This window comes from Triticum urartu, chromosome 3A (genome assembly GCF_056163025.1).
Source record: "Triticum urartu cultivar PI428250 chromosome 3A, HENAU_Tu73, whole genome shotgun sequence".
In the NCBI taxonomy this organism is placed as follows: Eukaryota; Viridiplantae; Streptophyta; class Magnoliopsida; order Poales; family Poaceae; genus Triticum; species Triticum urartu.
In genome coordinates this window covers 547,174,580-547,193,207 of record NC_141875.1, presented here as the reverse complement: position 1 = coordinate 547,193,207, position 18,628 = coordinate 547,174,580, and the positions used below count along the sequence as shown (strand labels likewise).

The 18,628-nt window shown below is 43.6% G+C and overlaps 1 protein-coding gene across 1 annotated transcript; it reads left to right on the top strand.

Moving 5' to 3' along the window:
• Nucleotides 1-16,651: 16,651 nt before the first annotated feature.
• Nucleotides 16,652-17,797, top strand: LOC125548697 (expansin-A8). Its single transcript, XM_048712248.2, has 2 exons — nt 16,652-16,840; nt 16,939-17,797. The coding sequence occupies exons 1-2, from the start codon at nt 16,717-16,719 to the stop codon at nt 17,562-17,564; spliced, it is 750 nt and encodes a 249-aa protein (XP_048568205.1). The 5' UTR covers nt 16,652-16,716; the 3' UTR covers nt 17,565-17,797.
• Nucleotides 17,798-18,628: the final 831 nt, after the last annotated feature.

The window sequence follows — 18,628 nt, the reverse complement described above, 5'->3', positions numbered from 1 at the left end:
GCATTCTCAAAACGGTTGATTTTGTTGAATTCTTCGGGGCACAATCCGTTGAAGGGGATATCACAAGCTTGAGCATTGTATTGCAGCATCTTCAACTCTTCCGCGCTAGCTTCACGGTTCAGTTCTCTCCCATCAAAGAATTCACCTTGCAAGCTGTAACATCCCAAATTTTCAATTTGGAATGTTACACACTAGATCATCATTGCATATAATATTTATTTGCATTTTGGTTGATCCTAGAAATTTCACGCAACTCAAGGACCCTCGGAGAGAGTTGGGGATTTCGTTATTTTCATATTTGAGTTTTCTCAAATTTTGAAAACAGGATCATTTGATTTTATTTATTTTATCTTCAGTTATTTCTATTATCAAAATATGAGAGAGGGAATAAAATGACTTTCCCAAAATAAAGAAATATTGAGGATTTAATAAAAAATCAAATAATATTTTATTTTGGATTTATTTGCTATTTTATTTGAATTTAGGAAAAATGCACATTTTTCAAAATTGCATTTAGGCCCCAAATAAATGTTCATCCCGTGCGGCTTGATTTTATAAGCCGGAGAAAATTTATTTTGGGATTTTTGGAGTCCGTTTAGTACTCCTTTTGTTTTTTTATGAGCGTAATTATTTAAAAAAAAGTCCGAACCGACCTTGGGCCGTGTCCGGCCAGGACTCCGCCTGGCCGGGGCTTTATATAGCGCGACCCCGGGCCGCCCCAGCCCATAGCCGCCCGCCCCAACCCTAGCCGCCCCGCGCCGCCCGCCCCAGCCGCCGCTGCCGCACCGCCGCCGCCGCCCCACCGCCGCCGGAGCTCGCCGCCGACGAGGTCGAGCCGCCCGCCAGCTTTTTAGAAAACCGTTGGTTTTAACCGGTATTTTTTCGGTTTTTTAAGATTCGTTTTTTTAGATAGATCGGTTTTATTTTTTTCTCGGTTTAGTTAGTTAGCGAGCGTTCGCTTGTTCGTTCGTTTTAACGAACGCGTTCTTCTTTTAGATCAAGATAACGAACGTTCGTTTGTTAATCTATTCATCATTTTTCTTTTTCTCGTATTAAATCCATGATTTTTCTGATCACGATTTCTGATCCGATTTTCATTTTAGTATAACTTTTCTTTCGTTTATCAGAATCAGGCGATTCAAGCGCCTGGAGTTTCGTCTCGAAAACCTCTTTCCATTTAACCAACTCAAACAAGTTTTTGCCTCTGTAAAATTTGACCTAGATTCAGATTAGTAAACGAAGCTTGTTTCTTTTGCCGTTTGTCTTTCGTTGCTTCGTTCGATTTGATTCTTTTTGCCAACCGGAGTTCTTAAGTTGAAATTTCTGGTTAGATCTCTTATTTGAGTTTTACATGTGCATTAGTTGAGTACTTATTGTATGCCTGTTTGTTTGCAATAGAGTACCCAGATGTGCCGCTTGCTACTTCGAATCGCTAGGTTTTGCAGATCATCAGCAAGGCAAGTAACACTTTGATCATATCTCCTACTACCCAGTTTTTATTGCATTAGATCAATCCTCACGCATTGCATGATTAGGATCTAATTAAATTGTGGGTTTGGAAAGTAGATGAGGTAGTACCTATCACCTGTTTTATTATCAAACCTTTGGGAGTTACTTCTATGTTTGCTTATTATGCCATGCTATGCTAGTAGATGTGGATTGGGTGAGTGAAATCCATGACAGATGTGAGTTTGTTAAATTAATGGTTTATCTAAGGTGGCAACTTAAATACACATCTGGGTGGATTGAGGCACCTGGGTATTCCAGCGATTGCCTGTTTTTCTTTTGGACCGCCACCCAGGCTCAAAGGGATCATGAGATTATTCATACTAGAAACTTCCGTGTGCAGCCACAAGCTACTATGGGCTCTAGCATAGTTGACTAAGTTGTGCGAACTCTTACAGTGGTAGACTAGCAGATATAGGGGAAAGTAGGTGTAACGGTCTACCCAATCGTAAGGTGCTAGCGCTTCTGAAAGACTATGTCTCGGTCATCCGTTTCTCAAACACCATGTAGTGCGAGAATCCCAACGGAGGAGATCGGGTCTTGTGGGGAAAAGTGCGCAAACCTCTGTAGAGTGTATAAACTAATCATGGTTAGCCATGTCCCCGGTTATGGACATCTTGAGTATCTAGTACTTGGATTATCATGTGAATCTCATCATGTTACTCTAATTAATTTGTTGGGTTTTTAATGATGATGTTTAATGGGGATTGAGAGGGTGTCTACACTCTCAATGTTTAACAACCACCATGATAGTTAAATAAAATGTATTCCTTTTCAGTAGGAAAAAATTGGTTTTACGCAAAACTGTAACCATAGAGATTTCCACCAGCCAAATATGCATGTAGTATAGTCTTATTCCATTATTGCTCTCTATGTGTTACATTGCCAGCATATTCCATGTGCTGACCCGTTTCGGGCTGCAACGTTCATGTTGCAGACTTTTTAGACGACGAGTAAGGTGCCTTTAGGTCGTGGTTCTATACTCAGTGATGCCGTTGAAATTGATGGACTCACTTATCTTCCAAGCCTTCCGCTGTTATCGTTATTAGATTTCCTTAAGCCATATTTTATTGTAATAAGTTCTCTTTTGAGACACTCGATGTAATAAGTGTGTGATTGCTACTCTGTTATAAATCCTTCAAATATTGTGTGGTGTCAGTATTACTGATCCAGGGATGACACCGGAGCACAGAGATTGGACCATTTGAGGTCTGGTCGCTACAAGATGGTATCAGAGCACACGCTGACTGTAGGACACGACCACTAAGCTAAAGCCCTAGATCACTACTCACTCTTCTCATTCTGACTCATCATCTTTTCTACTCTTTTAGGATGGCGGATGCAAGGAACAAGTTCACACAACCGGATGAAGATACACCCTTTGGACGTCACTTGAAGGAAGTCACTAGATATCTGAACATAGGAGTACCAAGCTTCACCAGGACTTACAACACCACTCTACCTGAAGAAGAGCGCTGGATGATTCAAGTTCAAGTTCCAGGAAGGACGTTCATGCCAGTCACTGAGCCCATAGAGTTTTCCTTTGATGCACCAACCTGGAGTCTAGGAAAGAGCATGGCAGCTCACATCGCCATGGGACGCATTGGAGAAGTTTACCGCAATGATCTCGAGGATACTATCTACCAGATTTATGGGCGCCGAGATGAGCACTGGGAGATGATCAGCACCAGGAAGGATAGATCAGTTGAAGCTTTTATCCAGGAGTTAAACCAGCACATTCGACGTCAGGAGAACCAGATGTGCGCCGACATGATAGATATGAAGAAGGCGAGGACAAGAATCACGGAACTGGAGGAAGAACTCAAGGCTACCCGTGAAGATTATGAAGAGGAAATCGAAGTATTAGTGGAGAAGAATGATGACTTGATCAAGAAGATCGGAATATTTATGGGAGGCCCTACACCAGTAGAAGAAGACGAAGAACCCAAGGAGATTCGCCCGGAAGACTACATCATCATCGACGACATCGACTTGGATCTAGATGATAGCGATGATGACTATGTTGATGAAGCTGGAGCAGATATCATGGAGTCTGCAACCGAAGAATATTTCTAGTGGACCACCCCACCAGTAGTAGTAGTCCACCATGTAACTATAGTAGTCCGACCACTTTTGCGATAGTTAGATCGTTTGTATGCTCTTGTTTGATTGAATGAAGTGAATTGTTTGCTTTTGCCTCATGTGCATATGGGTAGTGTTTTCTCTCTAGACCCCTCTCTATTCTTAAATCTCATCTTTTCTAAACCCTCAGATGCCTCCGAGATGTGACCCCGGATTTACCTTCCCACCGGAGCTCACCTAGCTGATCTAGCAGTAGAACACGTTGATGCAGTTGTTAGTCTAGAATCAGAATCAGGGGAACAACAACAACAACCCACCACCACCACCACATGTTGATCACTTAGCCCGTTTTCTTAGACTGAATCCACCGGTGTTTTCCAGTAGCACCGAGCCGATAGTAGCAGATGATTGGCTCCGCAAAACAGCAAGGGAGTTGACCATGGTAGGATGCACAGATGCGGAAAAGGTGAAGTTTGCCGCACATCAGCTTGAAGGACCCGCAGCATCATGGTGGGAGAATTTCACCGCCACTTTCCCTATCGAAACTGTCACATGGGACCAGTTCCAGCAGGCTTTCCGTACTGCCCATGTTTCAGAAGGAGCTATGGCCATGAAGAAGTGAGAGTTTCGCAACTTGCGCCAAGGAGGATGGACAGTTGGCCAGTATGTGGAGGACTTTAGTAAGCTAGCCCATTATGCCCCAGATGATGTTGCTACGGATGCAGCTAAGCAGGAGAAGTTTTTGGAAGGACTGAATAATGAGTTGAGCATGCAGTTGATGGTAGCAACTTTCAACAACTACCAGGAGTTGGTAGATTGTGCTCTCATGATTGAAGGGAAGCAGCAGCAGATTGAGAATCACAAGAGGAAGTATGGACAAGGGAAGTACAATTCTAGAGCTCAGCAGAAGCCACGTTTTACCCCTAGACCGGGAGGACATTTTCAGCATACCCATGGAGGAGGTAGCTCGCACAATCATAATGGCACCAAGAATGGTAATGGGAATGGAGGAAGCAACGGCCAGAACCGTACCAACCCATCAACCCCAGCCAAGAGAGACCTGAGCCAAGTCACTTGCTTTAAGTGCCAGAAGACCGGACATTATGCCAATGAATGTCCTGAATCCCAGAATGGAAATGGCAATGGAAACTCTGGGAAGTAGCCGAACCCTTTCAACAGGGGACAGGTGAACCACGTTAACGTGGAGGAGGTTGAAGAGCAGCCGGATGCAGTAATCAGTCAGTTTTTGGTTAAGTCATTTACTACACTCGTTCTTTTAGATACTGGTGCATCGCATTCATACATATCAAGGGGATTTGTGGATAAGTATAACCTGCCCACCAAAGTTCTTAGAACACCTATGTTAGTAAGCTCACCAGGAGCGGAGTATATGGCTAGTAAGGGATGTTTTCAAGTGCCATTGAGTATAGGTAGGCATGTGTTTCCCTCGGATTTGATCATTTTGGAATCACAAGGTTTGGATGTAATTCTGGGTATGGATTGGCTGTCGATGTATGGAGGAAACATCAATTGCGCCAGTAAGTCAATTTTGCTTACCACCCCAGAAGGAAGAAGGATCAAGTATGTATCCCGGCATGTGCCTAAAAGGACTCAAGTGAATTCGTTAACATGAGTTGTGCAGGAGGAAGTACCAGTAGTGAAGGATTTCCCTGATGTATTTCCAGAAGAGTTGCCAGGCATGCCATCGGATAGAGATATTGAGTTTTTGATTGAGCTTTTGCCAGGCACAGGGCCAATATCTAAGAGACCATATAGGATGCCCGCAAAGGATTTGGAGGAGATTAAGAAGCAGATTAAGGAGTTACTGGATAAAGGATATATTCGCCCAAGTTCTTCGCCTTGGGGATCGCCAGTACTTCTAGTGGAGAAGAAGGATGGATCGTTAAGGACGGTTGTTGATTATCGAGGATTGAATGAAGTAACCATCAAGAACAAGTACCCACTACCGATGATCAATGATCTGTTCGATCGATTACAAGGAGCTAAGGTATTTTCCAAGATCGATCTGCGATCATGATACCATCAGTTGAAGATTCGAGAACATGATATACCTAAGACGGCTTTTACCACCGGGTATGGGGTGTACGAGTATACTGTTATGTCATTTGGTCTGACTAACGCACCTGCATATTTTATGAACATGATGAACAAAGTATTTATGGAGTTTTTGGATAAGTTCATCGTAGTGTTCATTGATGATATCCTGGTTTACTCGAGGAATGTAGAGGAGCATAAGGAGCATTTGCGTTTGGTACTTGGTAAGCTCAGAGAACATCAGTTATATGCCAAATTTAGCAAATGTGAATTTTGCTTGAAGGAAGTTGGATTTATCGGACACGTTATATCCGGAGAAGGTATAGCAGTAGATCCCACCAAGGTTGACACTGTAACAAATTGGGAAGCACCAACAACAGTTGGAGAGATCCAGAGTTTTCTTAGACTTGCAGGATACTACCGAAGATTCATTGAAAATTTCTCAAAGATTGCGAAGCCTATGACGGAGTTGTTGAAGAAGGATACCAAGTTCATATGGACCGAGGAATGTGAGGCCAGTTTCCAGGAGTTGAAAAAACGTTTGGTTACATCACCAGTGTTGATTTTGCCCGATCAGACCAAGTATTATGAGGTGTATTGCGACGCTTCACGTCGAGAACTTGGAGCAGTGCTTATGCAGGAAGGAAGAGTTGTTTCCTATGCCTCACGACAGCTTAAGCCTCATGAGTTGAATTATGCTACGCATGATTTGGAGTTAGCAGCCGTAGTGCATGCATTGAAGACTTGGAGACACTTTCTCATTGGAAATCATTGTGAGGTGTACACGGATCACAAGAGTTTGAAGTATATTTTCATGCAGAAGGAGTTGAATCTCAGGAAAAGGAGATGGTTGGAGCTCATCAAGGATTATGATATGAGATTGCATTATCACCCCAGAAAGGCTAACGTAATAGCCGATGCGCTGAGCCGTAAGAGCCATGTCAACACACTAACGACGGGAGATTTACCAAGGGAGTTAGCCGAAAATCTTCGTGAGCTATGTTTGGAGATAGTCCTGAGAGGCTATGTAGCACCATTGGAGATTCAGTCTACTTTGATGGATAAGATCAGAGAAGCTCAAAGGACTGACAAGGAGATTGCTTCTATTAAGGAGAAAATGAGCAAAGGAAAAGCTAAAGGATTTTGTGAGGATGAGCACGATACCTTATGGTTTGAAGACCGTGTTTATGTGTCCATCGACTCGGAGATCAGGAAGTTGATTCTGCAAGAGGCCCATGATTCACCATACTCGATTCACCCAGGAAATACCAAGATGTATTTGGATTTGAAGGATACTTTCTGGTGGACCGGAATGAAGAAGGATATTGCGGAGTATGTAGCAGTTTGTGATGTATGTTAGAGAGTAAAGGCAGAGCATCAGAAGCCAACAGGATTGTTACAGCCATTGCCAATACCCGAATGGAAGTGGGATAAGTTAGGCATGGATTTTATTACAGGATTGCCTAGAACACGTTCAGGCTATGACTCGATATGGGTTGTAGTCGATCGTTTAACAAAGGTAGCTCATTTCATCCCAGTGAAGACTACCTATACTAGTGCCAAGTTGGCAAAGATATACATGACCAGGATCGTATGTCTGCATGGAGTTCCAAGGAGCATTGTATCAGATAGAGGAACCCGGTTTACCTCAAAGTTCTGGAATCAGTTGCATGAAACTTTGGGTACCAGGCTAGAGTTCAATACAACTTTCCATCCGCAGACAGATGGACAGACCGAGAGAGTCAATCAGATTTTGGAGGATATGCTGAGAGCTTGTGTGCTAGATTATGGATCTAGTTGGGACGATAATTTGCCATACACAGAGTTCTATTACAACAACAGTTATCAATCCAGTTTGAAAATGGCCCCTTTTGAAGCCTTGTACGGAAGGAGGTGCAGGATCCCATTGTCGTGGGATGAAATTGGAGACCATCAGTTGTTTGGACCGGATCTGATTAAGGATTCTGAACAGAAAGTAAAATTGATTCACGATAGGCTCAAGGTAGCCCAATCCAGAAAGAAGAGCTACGCAGATTCTAAACGCAAGGAGACATTTTACGAAGTCGGAGACCGAGTTTATCTTCGAGTATCTCCACTTCGAGGAGTTAAGCGCTATGGAGTTAAGGGAAAGTTAGCGCCACATTTTGTAGGACCATACAAGGTTTTGGAGCGTATGGGAGAAGTAGCCTACAAGTTGAAATAGCCCGAAGGATTGTCAGGAGTTCACAACGTGTTCCACATTTCCCAGTTGAAGAAGTGCCACGCGGAGATGGCTGATATACCGCTGAGAGATACAGTGCCGCTGGAAGCGATTCAGTTGGACAGTGATTTGACCTATGAGGAGAAACCAGTCAAGATTCTTGAGTATGCCAGCCGAGTCACCCGCAGCAAGGTTATCAGGTTTTGCAAAGTTCAATGGAGCCACCACACGGAGGATGAAGCCACCTGGGAACGAGAGGAAGAATTGCTGAAGGACCACCCTCACCTATTTTCTAGCCAACCCGAATCTCGAGGGCGAGATTCATCTTAAGGGGGGTAGGTTTGTAACATCCCAAATTTTCAATTTGGAATGTTATACACTAGATGATCATTGCATATCATATTTATTTGCATTTTGGTTGATCCTAGAAATTTCACGCAAATCAAGGACCCTCGGAGAGAGTTGGGGATTTCGTTATTTTCATATTTGAGTTTTCTCAAATTTTGAAAATAGGATCATTTGATTTTTATTTATTTTATCTTCAATTATTCCTATTATCAAAATATGAGAGAGGGAATAAAATGACTTCCCCAAAATAATGAAATATTGAGGATTTAATAAAAAATCAAATAAGATTTTATTTTGGATTTATTTGCTATTTTATTTGAATTTAGGAAAAATGCGCATTTTTCAAAATTGCATTTAGGCCCCAAATAAATGTTCATCCTATGCATCTTGATTTTAGAAGCCGGGGAAATTTATTTCGGGATTTTTGGAGTTCGTTTAGTATTCCTTTTGTTTTTTTTGTGAGCGCAATTTTTTTTTTAAAAAGGTCCGAACCGACCTTGGGCCGTGTCCGGCCAGGACTCCGCCTGGCCGGGGCTTTATACAGCGCGACCCCGGCCGCCCCAGCCCATAGCCGCCCGCCCCAACCCTAGCCGCCGCCGCCGCCAGAGCCGCCGCCCCGCCGCCGTCGGAGCTCGCCGCCGACGAGGTCGAGCCGCCCGCCGTTTTTTTTAGAAAACTGTTGGTTTTCACCGGTTTTTTAGATTCGTTTTTTTAGATAGATTGGTTTTATATTTTTTTCTCGGTTTAGTTAGTTAGCGAGCGTTCGCTCGTTCGTTCGTTTTAACAAACGCGTTCTTCGTTTAGATCCAGATAACGAACGTTCGTTCACTAATCTGTTCATCGTTTTTCTTTTTCTTGGATTAAATCCGCGATTTTTTTTATCGTGATTTCTGATCCGATTTTCGTTTTAGTATAATTTTTCGCTCGTTTATTGGAATCAGGCGATTCAAGCGCCTGGAATTTCGTCTCGAAACCCTCTTTCTGTTTAACCAACTCAAACAAGTTTTTGCCTCTGTAAAATTTGACCTAGATCCAAATTAGTAAACGAAGCTTGTTTCTTTTGCCGTTTGTCTTTTGTTGCTTCGTTCGATTTGATTCTTTTTGCCAACCAGAGTTCTTAAGTTGAAATTTCTGGTTAGATCTCTTATTTGAGTTTTACCTGTGCATTAGTTGAGTACTTATTGTATGCTTGTTTGTTTGCGATAGAGTACCCGGAGCCGCTTGCTACTTCGAATCGCTAGGTTTTGCGGATCATCAGCAAGGAAAGTAACACTTTGATCATACCTGCTACTACCCAGTTTTTATTGCATTAGATCAATCCTCACACATTGCATGATTAGGATCTAATTAAATTGTGGGTTTGGGAAGTAGATGAGGTAGTACCTATCACCTGTTTTATTATCAAACCTTTGGGAGTTACTTCTATGTTTGCTTATTATGCCATACTATGCTAGTAGACGTGGATTGGGTGAGTGAAATCCATGACAGATTTGAGTTTGTTAAATTAATGGTTTATCTAAGGTGGCAACTTAAATACACACCTGGGTGGATTGAGGCACCTGGGTATTCCAGTGATTGCCTGTTTTTCTTTTGGACCACCACCCAGGCTCAAAGGGATCATGAGATTATTCATACTAGAAACTTCTGTGTGCAGCCACAAGCTACTATGGGCTCTAGCATAGTTGACTAAGTTGTGCGAACTCTTACAGTGGTAGACTAGCAGATGTAGGGGAAAGTAGGTGTAATGGTCTACCCGATCGTAAGGTGCTAGCGCTTTTGAAAGACTATGTCTCGGTCATCCGTTTCTCAAACACCATGTAGTGCAAGAATCGCAACGGAGGAGATCGGGCCTTGTGGGGAAAAGTGCGCAAACCTCTGTAGAGTGTATAAACCAATCATGGTTACCCGTGTCCCCGGTTATCGACATCTTGAGTATCTAGTACTTGGATTATCATGTGAATCTCATCATGTTACTCTAATTAATTTGTTGGGTTTTTAATGATGATGTTTAATGGGGATTGAGAGGGTGTCTACACTCTCAGTGTTTAACAACCACCATGATAGTTAAATAAAATTTATTCCTTTGCAGTAGGGAAAAATTGGCTTTACGCAAAACTGTAACCATAGAGCTTTCCACCAGCCAAATTTGCATGTAGTATAGTCTTATTCCATTATTGCTCTCTATGTGTTACATTGCCAGCATATTCCATGTGCTGACCCGTTTCGGGCTGCAACGTTCATGTTGCAGACTTTTCAGACGACGAGTAAGGTGCCTTTAGGTCGTGGTTCTATACTCAGTGATGTCGTTGGAGTTGATGGACTCACTTATCTTCCAAGCCTTCCGCTGTTATCGTTATTAGATGGCCTTAAGCCATATTTTATTGTAATAAGTTCTCTTTTGAGACACTCGATGTAATAAGTGTGTGATTGCTACTCTGTTATAAATCCTTCAAGTACTGTGTGGTGTCAGCATTACTGATCCAGGGATGACACCGGAGCACAGAGATCGGACCATTTGAGATCTGGTCGCTGCACAAGCCAATACACACAATAGCCCATACGGCAGGGTTATGTCCAAGAATATGCATTTTCATCTTATGCTTCCAACTAGCAAAATTAGTACCATCAAAGTTAGGACCTCTACGGTGGTAATTTCCCTCGCCAGATGCCATACTCTCCTAGGTTGTGAAACCAAGGCTATGATCACCAACGCTATGGAAATCAAGGCAAATGGAGACCAAAGCTCTGATACCACTTGTAGGATCAAAAGTATGTCTAGAGGGGGGTCATTAGACTATTTGACCAAATAAAAATCTAGCCTTTTCCTAATTTGAAGTCTTGGCAGATTTTAGGAACTTAGAACAAGTCAAGCAATCAATCTACACATGCAAGTCTAAGAGTATAGCAGCAAAATGTAAAAAAATTGCACATGAAGGTAAAGGGAGGAGTTTGGAGGGAGCAAACGCAATGTAGACACGAAGATTTTTGGCGTGGTTCCGATAGGTGGTGCTATCGTACATCCACGTTGATGGAGACCTCAACCCACGAAGGGTAACGGCTGCGCGAGTCCACAGAGGTTCCACCCACGAAGGGTCCACGGAGAAGCAATCTTGTCTATCCCACCATGGCCATCGCCCATGAAGGACTTGCCTTACTAGGGTAGATCTTCACGAAGTAGGCGATCTCCTTGCACATACAAACTCCTTGGTTGAACTCCACAATCTTGTCAGAGGCTCCCAAGTAACACCTAACCAATCTAGGAGACACCACTCTCCAAAAGGTAATAGATGGTGTGTTGATGATGAACTCCTTGCTCTTGTGCTTCAAATGATAGTCTCTCAAACACTCAACTCTCTCTCACAGATTTGGATTTGGTGTAAAGATGATTTGAGTGGAAAGCAACTTGGGGAAGGCTAGAGATCAAGATTCTTGTGGTTGGAATGGAATATCTTGCTCTCAACACATGAGTAGGTGGTTCTCTCTCAGAAAATGTATGTTGGAAGTGTAGGCACGTTCTGATGGCTCTCTCTCTGAATGAAGAGTGGGTGGAGGGATATATATAGCCTCCACACAAAATCTAACCGTTACACATAATTTACCAAACTCGGTGAGACCGAATCATGAAACTCGGTCAGACCGATTCAGTTCAAAATGTGAACGTTAGGCTTTTCGGTGGGACCGACATGTCAACTCGGTGGGACCGATTTCATTAGGGTTAGGGCATAACGTAATCTCGGTGAGACCGATCACATAAACTCGGTAAGATCGATTTCTGTAATAGGAAAACAGAGAGTCGGTCAGGCAAACTCGGTGGGACCGAATCACTCATTTCGGTGAGACCAAAACGTTATGAAAGGGAAACAGAGAGTTTGCATTGCGAACTCGATGGGACCGGTCGCTCATCTCGGTTAGACCGAAACGTTACGAAGGGAAATAAAGAGTTTGTAATCCCATCTCGGTGAGACCGAGATCCCTATCGGTGAGACCGATCTGATTAGGGTTTCTAGCAGTGGCTATGTCAAGTGAACTCGATGGCGCCAGATAGATCAAATCGGTGGGGCCGAGTTTGACTTTTGGTTTGGGACATATGTGAAAATGAGAAAGTGGTTGAGGGCTTTTGGAGTATATCACTAAGCATTTTGAGCAAGCAAGCCATTAAGCAACACCTCATCCCCTTTTAATAGTATTGGCTTTTCCTATGGACTCAATGTGATCTTGGATCACTAAAATAAAATGTAGAGTCTTGAGTTTGAGCCAATGTGTGTCCTTAGCATTTTGAGGGGTCCACATTCCTAGTCCATGCCATGCCAATCATTGAACTTTCTGAAATGATCATCTTGAAAGAGCATTAGTTCAATGAGCTATATGTTGTTAGAAATTACCAAAACCACCCAGGGATAGTTGCACTTTCAGGCGCGCCCTCCATCCTTGTGGCCGCCTCGTGGCTCTTCTGACTTGCACTCCAAGTGTCCTGGGTGTCTTTTTGTCCAAGAAAAACTTCGCGAAGGTTTTATTCCTTTTGGACTACATTTGGTATTCCTTTTCTGCGAAGCTGAAAAACAAGGAAAAAATAGAAACTGGCACTGGGTTCTAGGTTAATAGATTAGTCCAAAAAATAATATAAAATAGCATATTAACGCATATAAAACATTCAAAATAGATAATATAATAGAATGGAACAATAAAAAATTATAGATACGTTGGAAACGTATCACCGTCCGATCTAGGGTTAGGGAAAGGCCCCTCGCGTCACCCGCAACCATGCCGCTGCCACCAGCCATCGCCGGCGACGAGGCAAGGGCCAGCTCCCCCGATTGCCGCCTGGACGTCAGATTAGATGGAGCGCAACCCGACGCTGACGACGAAGGACCCGGCGAGATGGACAACCCAGCCGCGCACGAGGAGACGACCACCTCAGCCCTGAACTTACCAGACCCGCGTCCCCTGCACCGCGTCACGCACCACCCAGGATCCACCGCCGGCGACCGCACCGCACGGCCGCGCCCGCCCGGAGCAAACTTCTTGACCTTGGGATGAAGAGGAAGGGGAGAGGCAAGGAGAGCGACCAAGGGGGGGGGTCCGCCTTGTCCCTCGACCCAGATCTATCCGAATCCAGCGCTCAGAAACGATTGGCCGAGGGGAGGCTGCCGCGGGGAAGGGGGACGAGCCCCTGGCCGCAAGAGCTCGCCGATGAGAGGAGGGGGAAGGAGATCCCTGACACATGGAGCACGGGGGGAGGGGAGAGAGCGGGCCTGGCGCTGGCCATCGACGACCGCACCATCGCCATGGGGAGCAAGGGCAGAGGAGGGGGAGGGAAGGGGGGGGAGGAGAGAGAGCCATCCCGCTCATCTGAACTGCTATTATTTTAGTATCTTTGTTGAATCATATTGTTTTTTTCAATGTACCGGGGCTCTCCTCCGGTTCCATTCATTCAAAATGAAACCACGAGCAACATCCAGTGCCCTAGGCTCAACGCCGCTGGCTAAAAACAACATAAAATTCACTATAGGTTCTCCAAAACTGCCATGCCGGCAGACCATCAATCAATAAGATAAGATTATACTTCCTCCGTTTCATAATATAAGAATGTTTTTTTACATTTCAATAATGTTAAAAACGCTTTTACATTATGGGACGAAGAATTAAATATAAAAAACACTCTTATATTATGAGACGAAAAAAATACTAGATAAGAAGATGGATGGGAGGCCAACAGTACACCCGTGGCAGTGTCAGCCTGAGAAAGCCACATGAATCAGGTCATTGGGCAACAGATTCGGTGCAGGCACGCAGCCAATGTATGTATCGCGCGCCGTCGAGTGTGCTCGGCGGAGCGCACCTGTTCTCATGCCCGAGCTCACATGAACTCGGGTGAACAGTAAAATATATATTTTTATTCTGAATCTTTTTGTGTGAAATGTTGACAAATGTTTTTATGGCTTGCAAAATTTCATCATCATATGATATTCATGAAAAACATGGCGAAAAAAAACCAAAATCAATGCTCCAAAATGTTACTTTCAAACACATTTTGAAGCATTGATTTTTTTGCCACATTTTACATGAAAGTCATCTGGTGATGAAAATGTATAAGCTATGAAAACATTTGTCAAACTTTCACAAAAAATTAGATTTTTTAATATTTTATGATTTTACTGCGTGAGCTCGGGATTAGACATCACTTTCAGTGCTCGGGCACATTCTTCAGAAAAGGATACAATAGTCAGGCAAACATTAAATACTTCGCCTGTCTGCTCGTTGCTTTTAGTTTTTTCTTTTAGTTTTTGCACCAACGGCGCATCGAGTCCTCATAGTCTGCGTATGACTTGAAATACTTCAAATACTTAAAATAGTTCAGTGAGGGCGCAACAAGATTATGGTGAACGTTGCTCCATGTATACTTTTTTTTTTCAAAAAGGAGGAATACCTCTGGCCTTTGCATCTCTTAAGGCACACATCCATATTATTAAAAAGAATCCAGGTTCAAAATACGGTCTCAAACAATACGACAAAACATATAAAAAAACTTGTCATAACCGGTAAAAATAGGATAAGATGACTAGACACCTATCTTATTATTGGATTGTCATCCAAACCGGTTGTAAGTATCTCGTACGACCATCTCTCATCAGCTGCACCTAATATCCATAAGCTCCCTGTGGTCCGTATGGCTGAGTAACGATCACGATGGATCCAAGCGGACGCCCTGAAGATAACCTGCAAAAAAATTGTGACGATTTGTTTATTAAAGACAACATCATTCCGGCAATTCCATATGACCCAAAATAATGTACACACTTCAACTCAAATATGTGCTGTAGTCCTAGGCTCTACCCCGGTTAACCAAATCCCAAAAAAAATCGATAACATGGTGGGCGCAGATACGTTAAAGGACACGTGAATGCTCCGCCACACTAACTTAGCAAGTGGGCATTGGATAAAAAGATGCTGTATTGATTTTTCCTGATCATAAAAGTAATATAGATTACTACCCTCATAACTACGCTTTGCCAAGTTATTCTTTGTCAAAATTACTTCTTTATGCGTCATAGTTACTATCCCATGAGCCTAGAAAATAAATTTCGTTTACCGTTTTTAAAGGTGATGATCTTGCCCCTGCTGGTTCGCCTTCAACGATTGAGCACATAGACAATCACAGAGCAGGTAAGTTATAGTTAAATAACTTTACTCTTTGATCTTCACAATTCAAGAGTGTCGCAGTAACCCAAATTATCTTCTTTTTACCGTTCTCCATGCCCCACCAATACTACCGTTGAGATCATCACAAATGCCTGCCGACAATTTGAACTCACTCATACTTTCTTCGTCTCAAAATAAGTGTCTCAACTTTGCATTAACTTTAGTACATCCTTCTGGTTTTAGTCACACGCGTCTTTTCCATCTAAGAAGGATGCCCTTACGATCATTTCATGCTCTGCTTTCGGTCGAGCGGTCCCAGGGAAAGGTGCACTAAACTTGAGGACGGAGGGAATAACACAATTGGGTCAGAATTTCCTTTGCACCTTTGCAATAGTGATATTGCCATATTGGGAGACCCATGTGCGTTATTTTTCAGGACTAATCAAGTGCGAACTGTCACATGCCTGGTTGTTGATCGGTGGACTAAAATGTACTTGCACATGATTACCCAAGACTCTGTTAGGCTGACATGCATGCATGTTCTAACTGAAGGTCACGGTGGTTATGGGGCTGACTATGGATTGTCAACACGATTAGTTGATATGTGTACACCTAATACGGCGTTCACACGTAACCTCAAGAGAGCATGACGATTAGCATCAGACTGTCAGATACGCGCACAAATTGTATGCAGAAAATGATTTCAGTGTAAGCAATGACGTGCTGACAGTTCAGAGTTTGAACATTCATTTTAGTGTAAGAACTCCAAAGAGATTATTCGAAACAACTGAATAGTGTTGGAGAAATGAATTTTGCTCAACCGCCTAACAGATCGTCACGCTGGTACCGCTGAATTATGATAAACTTGGAAGGACAACGCCAATCCTCTTCACTGGTTCAGCTACCTTGTCATTCGATCACCATAACTGAATGTCTCTAAAATAAAATCGAATAACATCATATATCTGTCCTTTTCTCTCATAAAGATCATACCTCACGACCTAGAAGTTCCTACATCCTCAGAGTACCAAGACATCCCATGCACTAAGTAATGTGCTATGGAAAAACGGCACACGGGTATGATTCTGTTTAATCCGCGTATCCGTGTCTTAAATCTTAACCGTCAAGAGCCAACGGCCATCCTGAGCAAATCAAGGCATGTTCATCCCAATAATTGTTATGCTGACCAATCCTAACGAAAAGCATCACATAGAAAATCTCCATAATCAATCAAGCTTACAATTATTAGCAAACAACACGCAAGCTCTGATGATCTGAACACTATAAATAGGGACGCCATTACCATTGCAAAGCACAAGACAAAAACCTTGAGGACTTGGCTGCCTTGCTACATTACTTGTTAGTAGGCGTACTCTGAAATTGAAATGGAGAGTCCCTCTCTGCTTCTTCTCATCACCTTGTTGGCCTTTGCATTCAAGGCCTCCGTTGCTCAATGGACGCCTGCATTTGCAACATTCTACGGCGGCAGCGACGCTTCGGACACCATGGGTAAGGTTTCTTTTGCAGCTGAGTTGCATGCATTATTTGGTTGTCGCACATTCTGGATCTTCTTTTACTAAGCGGATGCAACTTACACAAAAATGCAGGTGGTGCGTGCGGGTACGGGAACTTGTACAATGCTGGGTACGGGGTTAATTCAGCTGCTTTGAGCACGGCACTCTTCAACAACGGCGCGTCTTGCGGCATGTGCTTCACCATCACCTGTGACGCAAGCAAGACGCAGTCGTGCAAACAGGGCACATCCATCACCATCACGGCCACCAACTTCTGCCCGCCCAACTATGCCCTGGCCAGCGACAATGGTGGATGGTGCAACCCACCGCGGCAGCACTTTGACATGTCGCAGCCCGCGTGGGAGACCATCGCCGTCTACCAAGCCGGCATTGTGCCCGTCAACTACAGGAGGGTTCCATGCCAAAGGAGTGGGGGCATGAGGTTCACCATCAACGGGAACGACTACTTTGAGCTCGTGACGGTGGCAAATGTCGGCGGCAGCGGCGTGGTGTCCCAAATGTGGATCAAGGGGTCCAAGACTGATTGGATGGTAATGAGCAGGAACTGGGGTGCCAGCTGGCAGAGCAATGCTTACCTCAATGGCCAGAGCCTGTCCTTTAAGGTACAGACCGACGATGGCCGAGTCGTCATGGCCGACAATGTTGCGCCATACAACTGGTGGTTCGGTGCCACCTACACTTCATGGCAGCAGTTCTAATATCTTGCTAGGTTGGTGTAGGTACTCATCTGTGGGTACTCAAATAGTCAGGCCCGATGATTTCATCCGAGGCTGTATCTCTTCTTTTCTTTCTTTGTATCTCTGTTTTGCTTATCCAAGTTTGTGTACTTAGCTTTCATTAATTCTATTGTATCATAAGATCATCATATTATATGTGTGTGCCCAACATCTCAAGAGTAATTTATCTTCAATCAAATCTCTAGTGTTTAATACGAGGTCGCCTATTTGTGCCTAAATTTCAGTCGATTTTCTTCGCTTTTGGGTTGAAATCCAATGAACGGGACATCTTCCTCCTCCTCCTTCTTCCTGCTCTAACCAATGACGCACTTGTATGTATCGCCAACCAACCGCATGTACCTACCAACCATGGTCGGTGGCGCTATCGTTCTCACCTTGTCGCCCCTGGCCATCTCTCTAAACCCCGCCACGATTCTATCGCCGGGGACCTCCCTAAACTACTCACCAAAACCATCAAGGGGATCCAATGCTCTGTGGCCAAGTGTTGTAGTGGTAGCAATGTGGATTAGGAGCACCATAGTCATGCTTGTTCACCGAACCGATTAACAAATCATGTGGTTGCTTTCTGACCCTCAATAGATCACAGTGTGCTTGCTATTCTAACAAGTGGTACCATAGTCGGGTGTGTGATTGATATTCTAAAAATTATGTCAAGACGTGCAAAAAAATCCATAAAAAACACTTACATGCACATGACTCAGCTTTGTTTTCCTATTTCAAGTTTCGTGAAAATCACAACTCATTTGTGACTTGTTGAAAAAGAACAAACATAAGCTTCATATTCCAACCTTTTCTAAATCATGTTCCATGAAAAGGATGGCATCATCCCCGTATTTTAGAAGGGACACCATGTAAGAGCATCTCCAGCCATTCGGTGCCCCCAGGGACTGAAATATCGCCTCCTGGGGGCTAGCCGGCGCTATTTTCACCGTGGGCGCAGTCGGGTTCCCAACCGCCGCCCCAAGTTGGCCCCAGACGCCGTTTTTTGATATCCAAATTCGGCTAAATTTCATACAAAATGACAT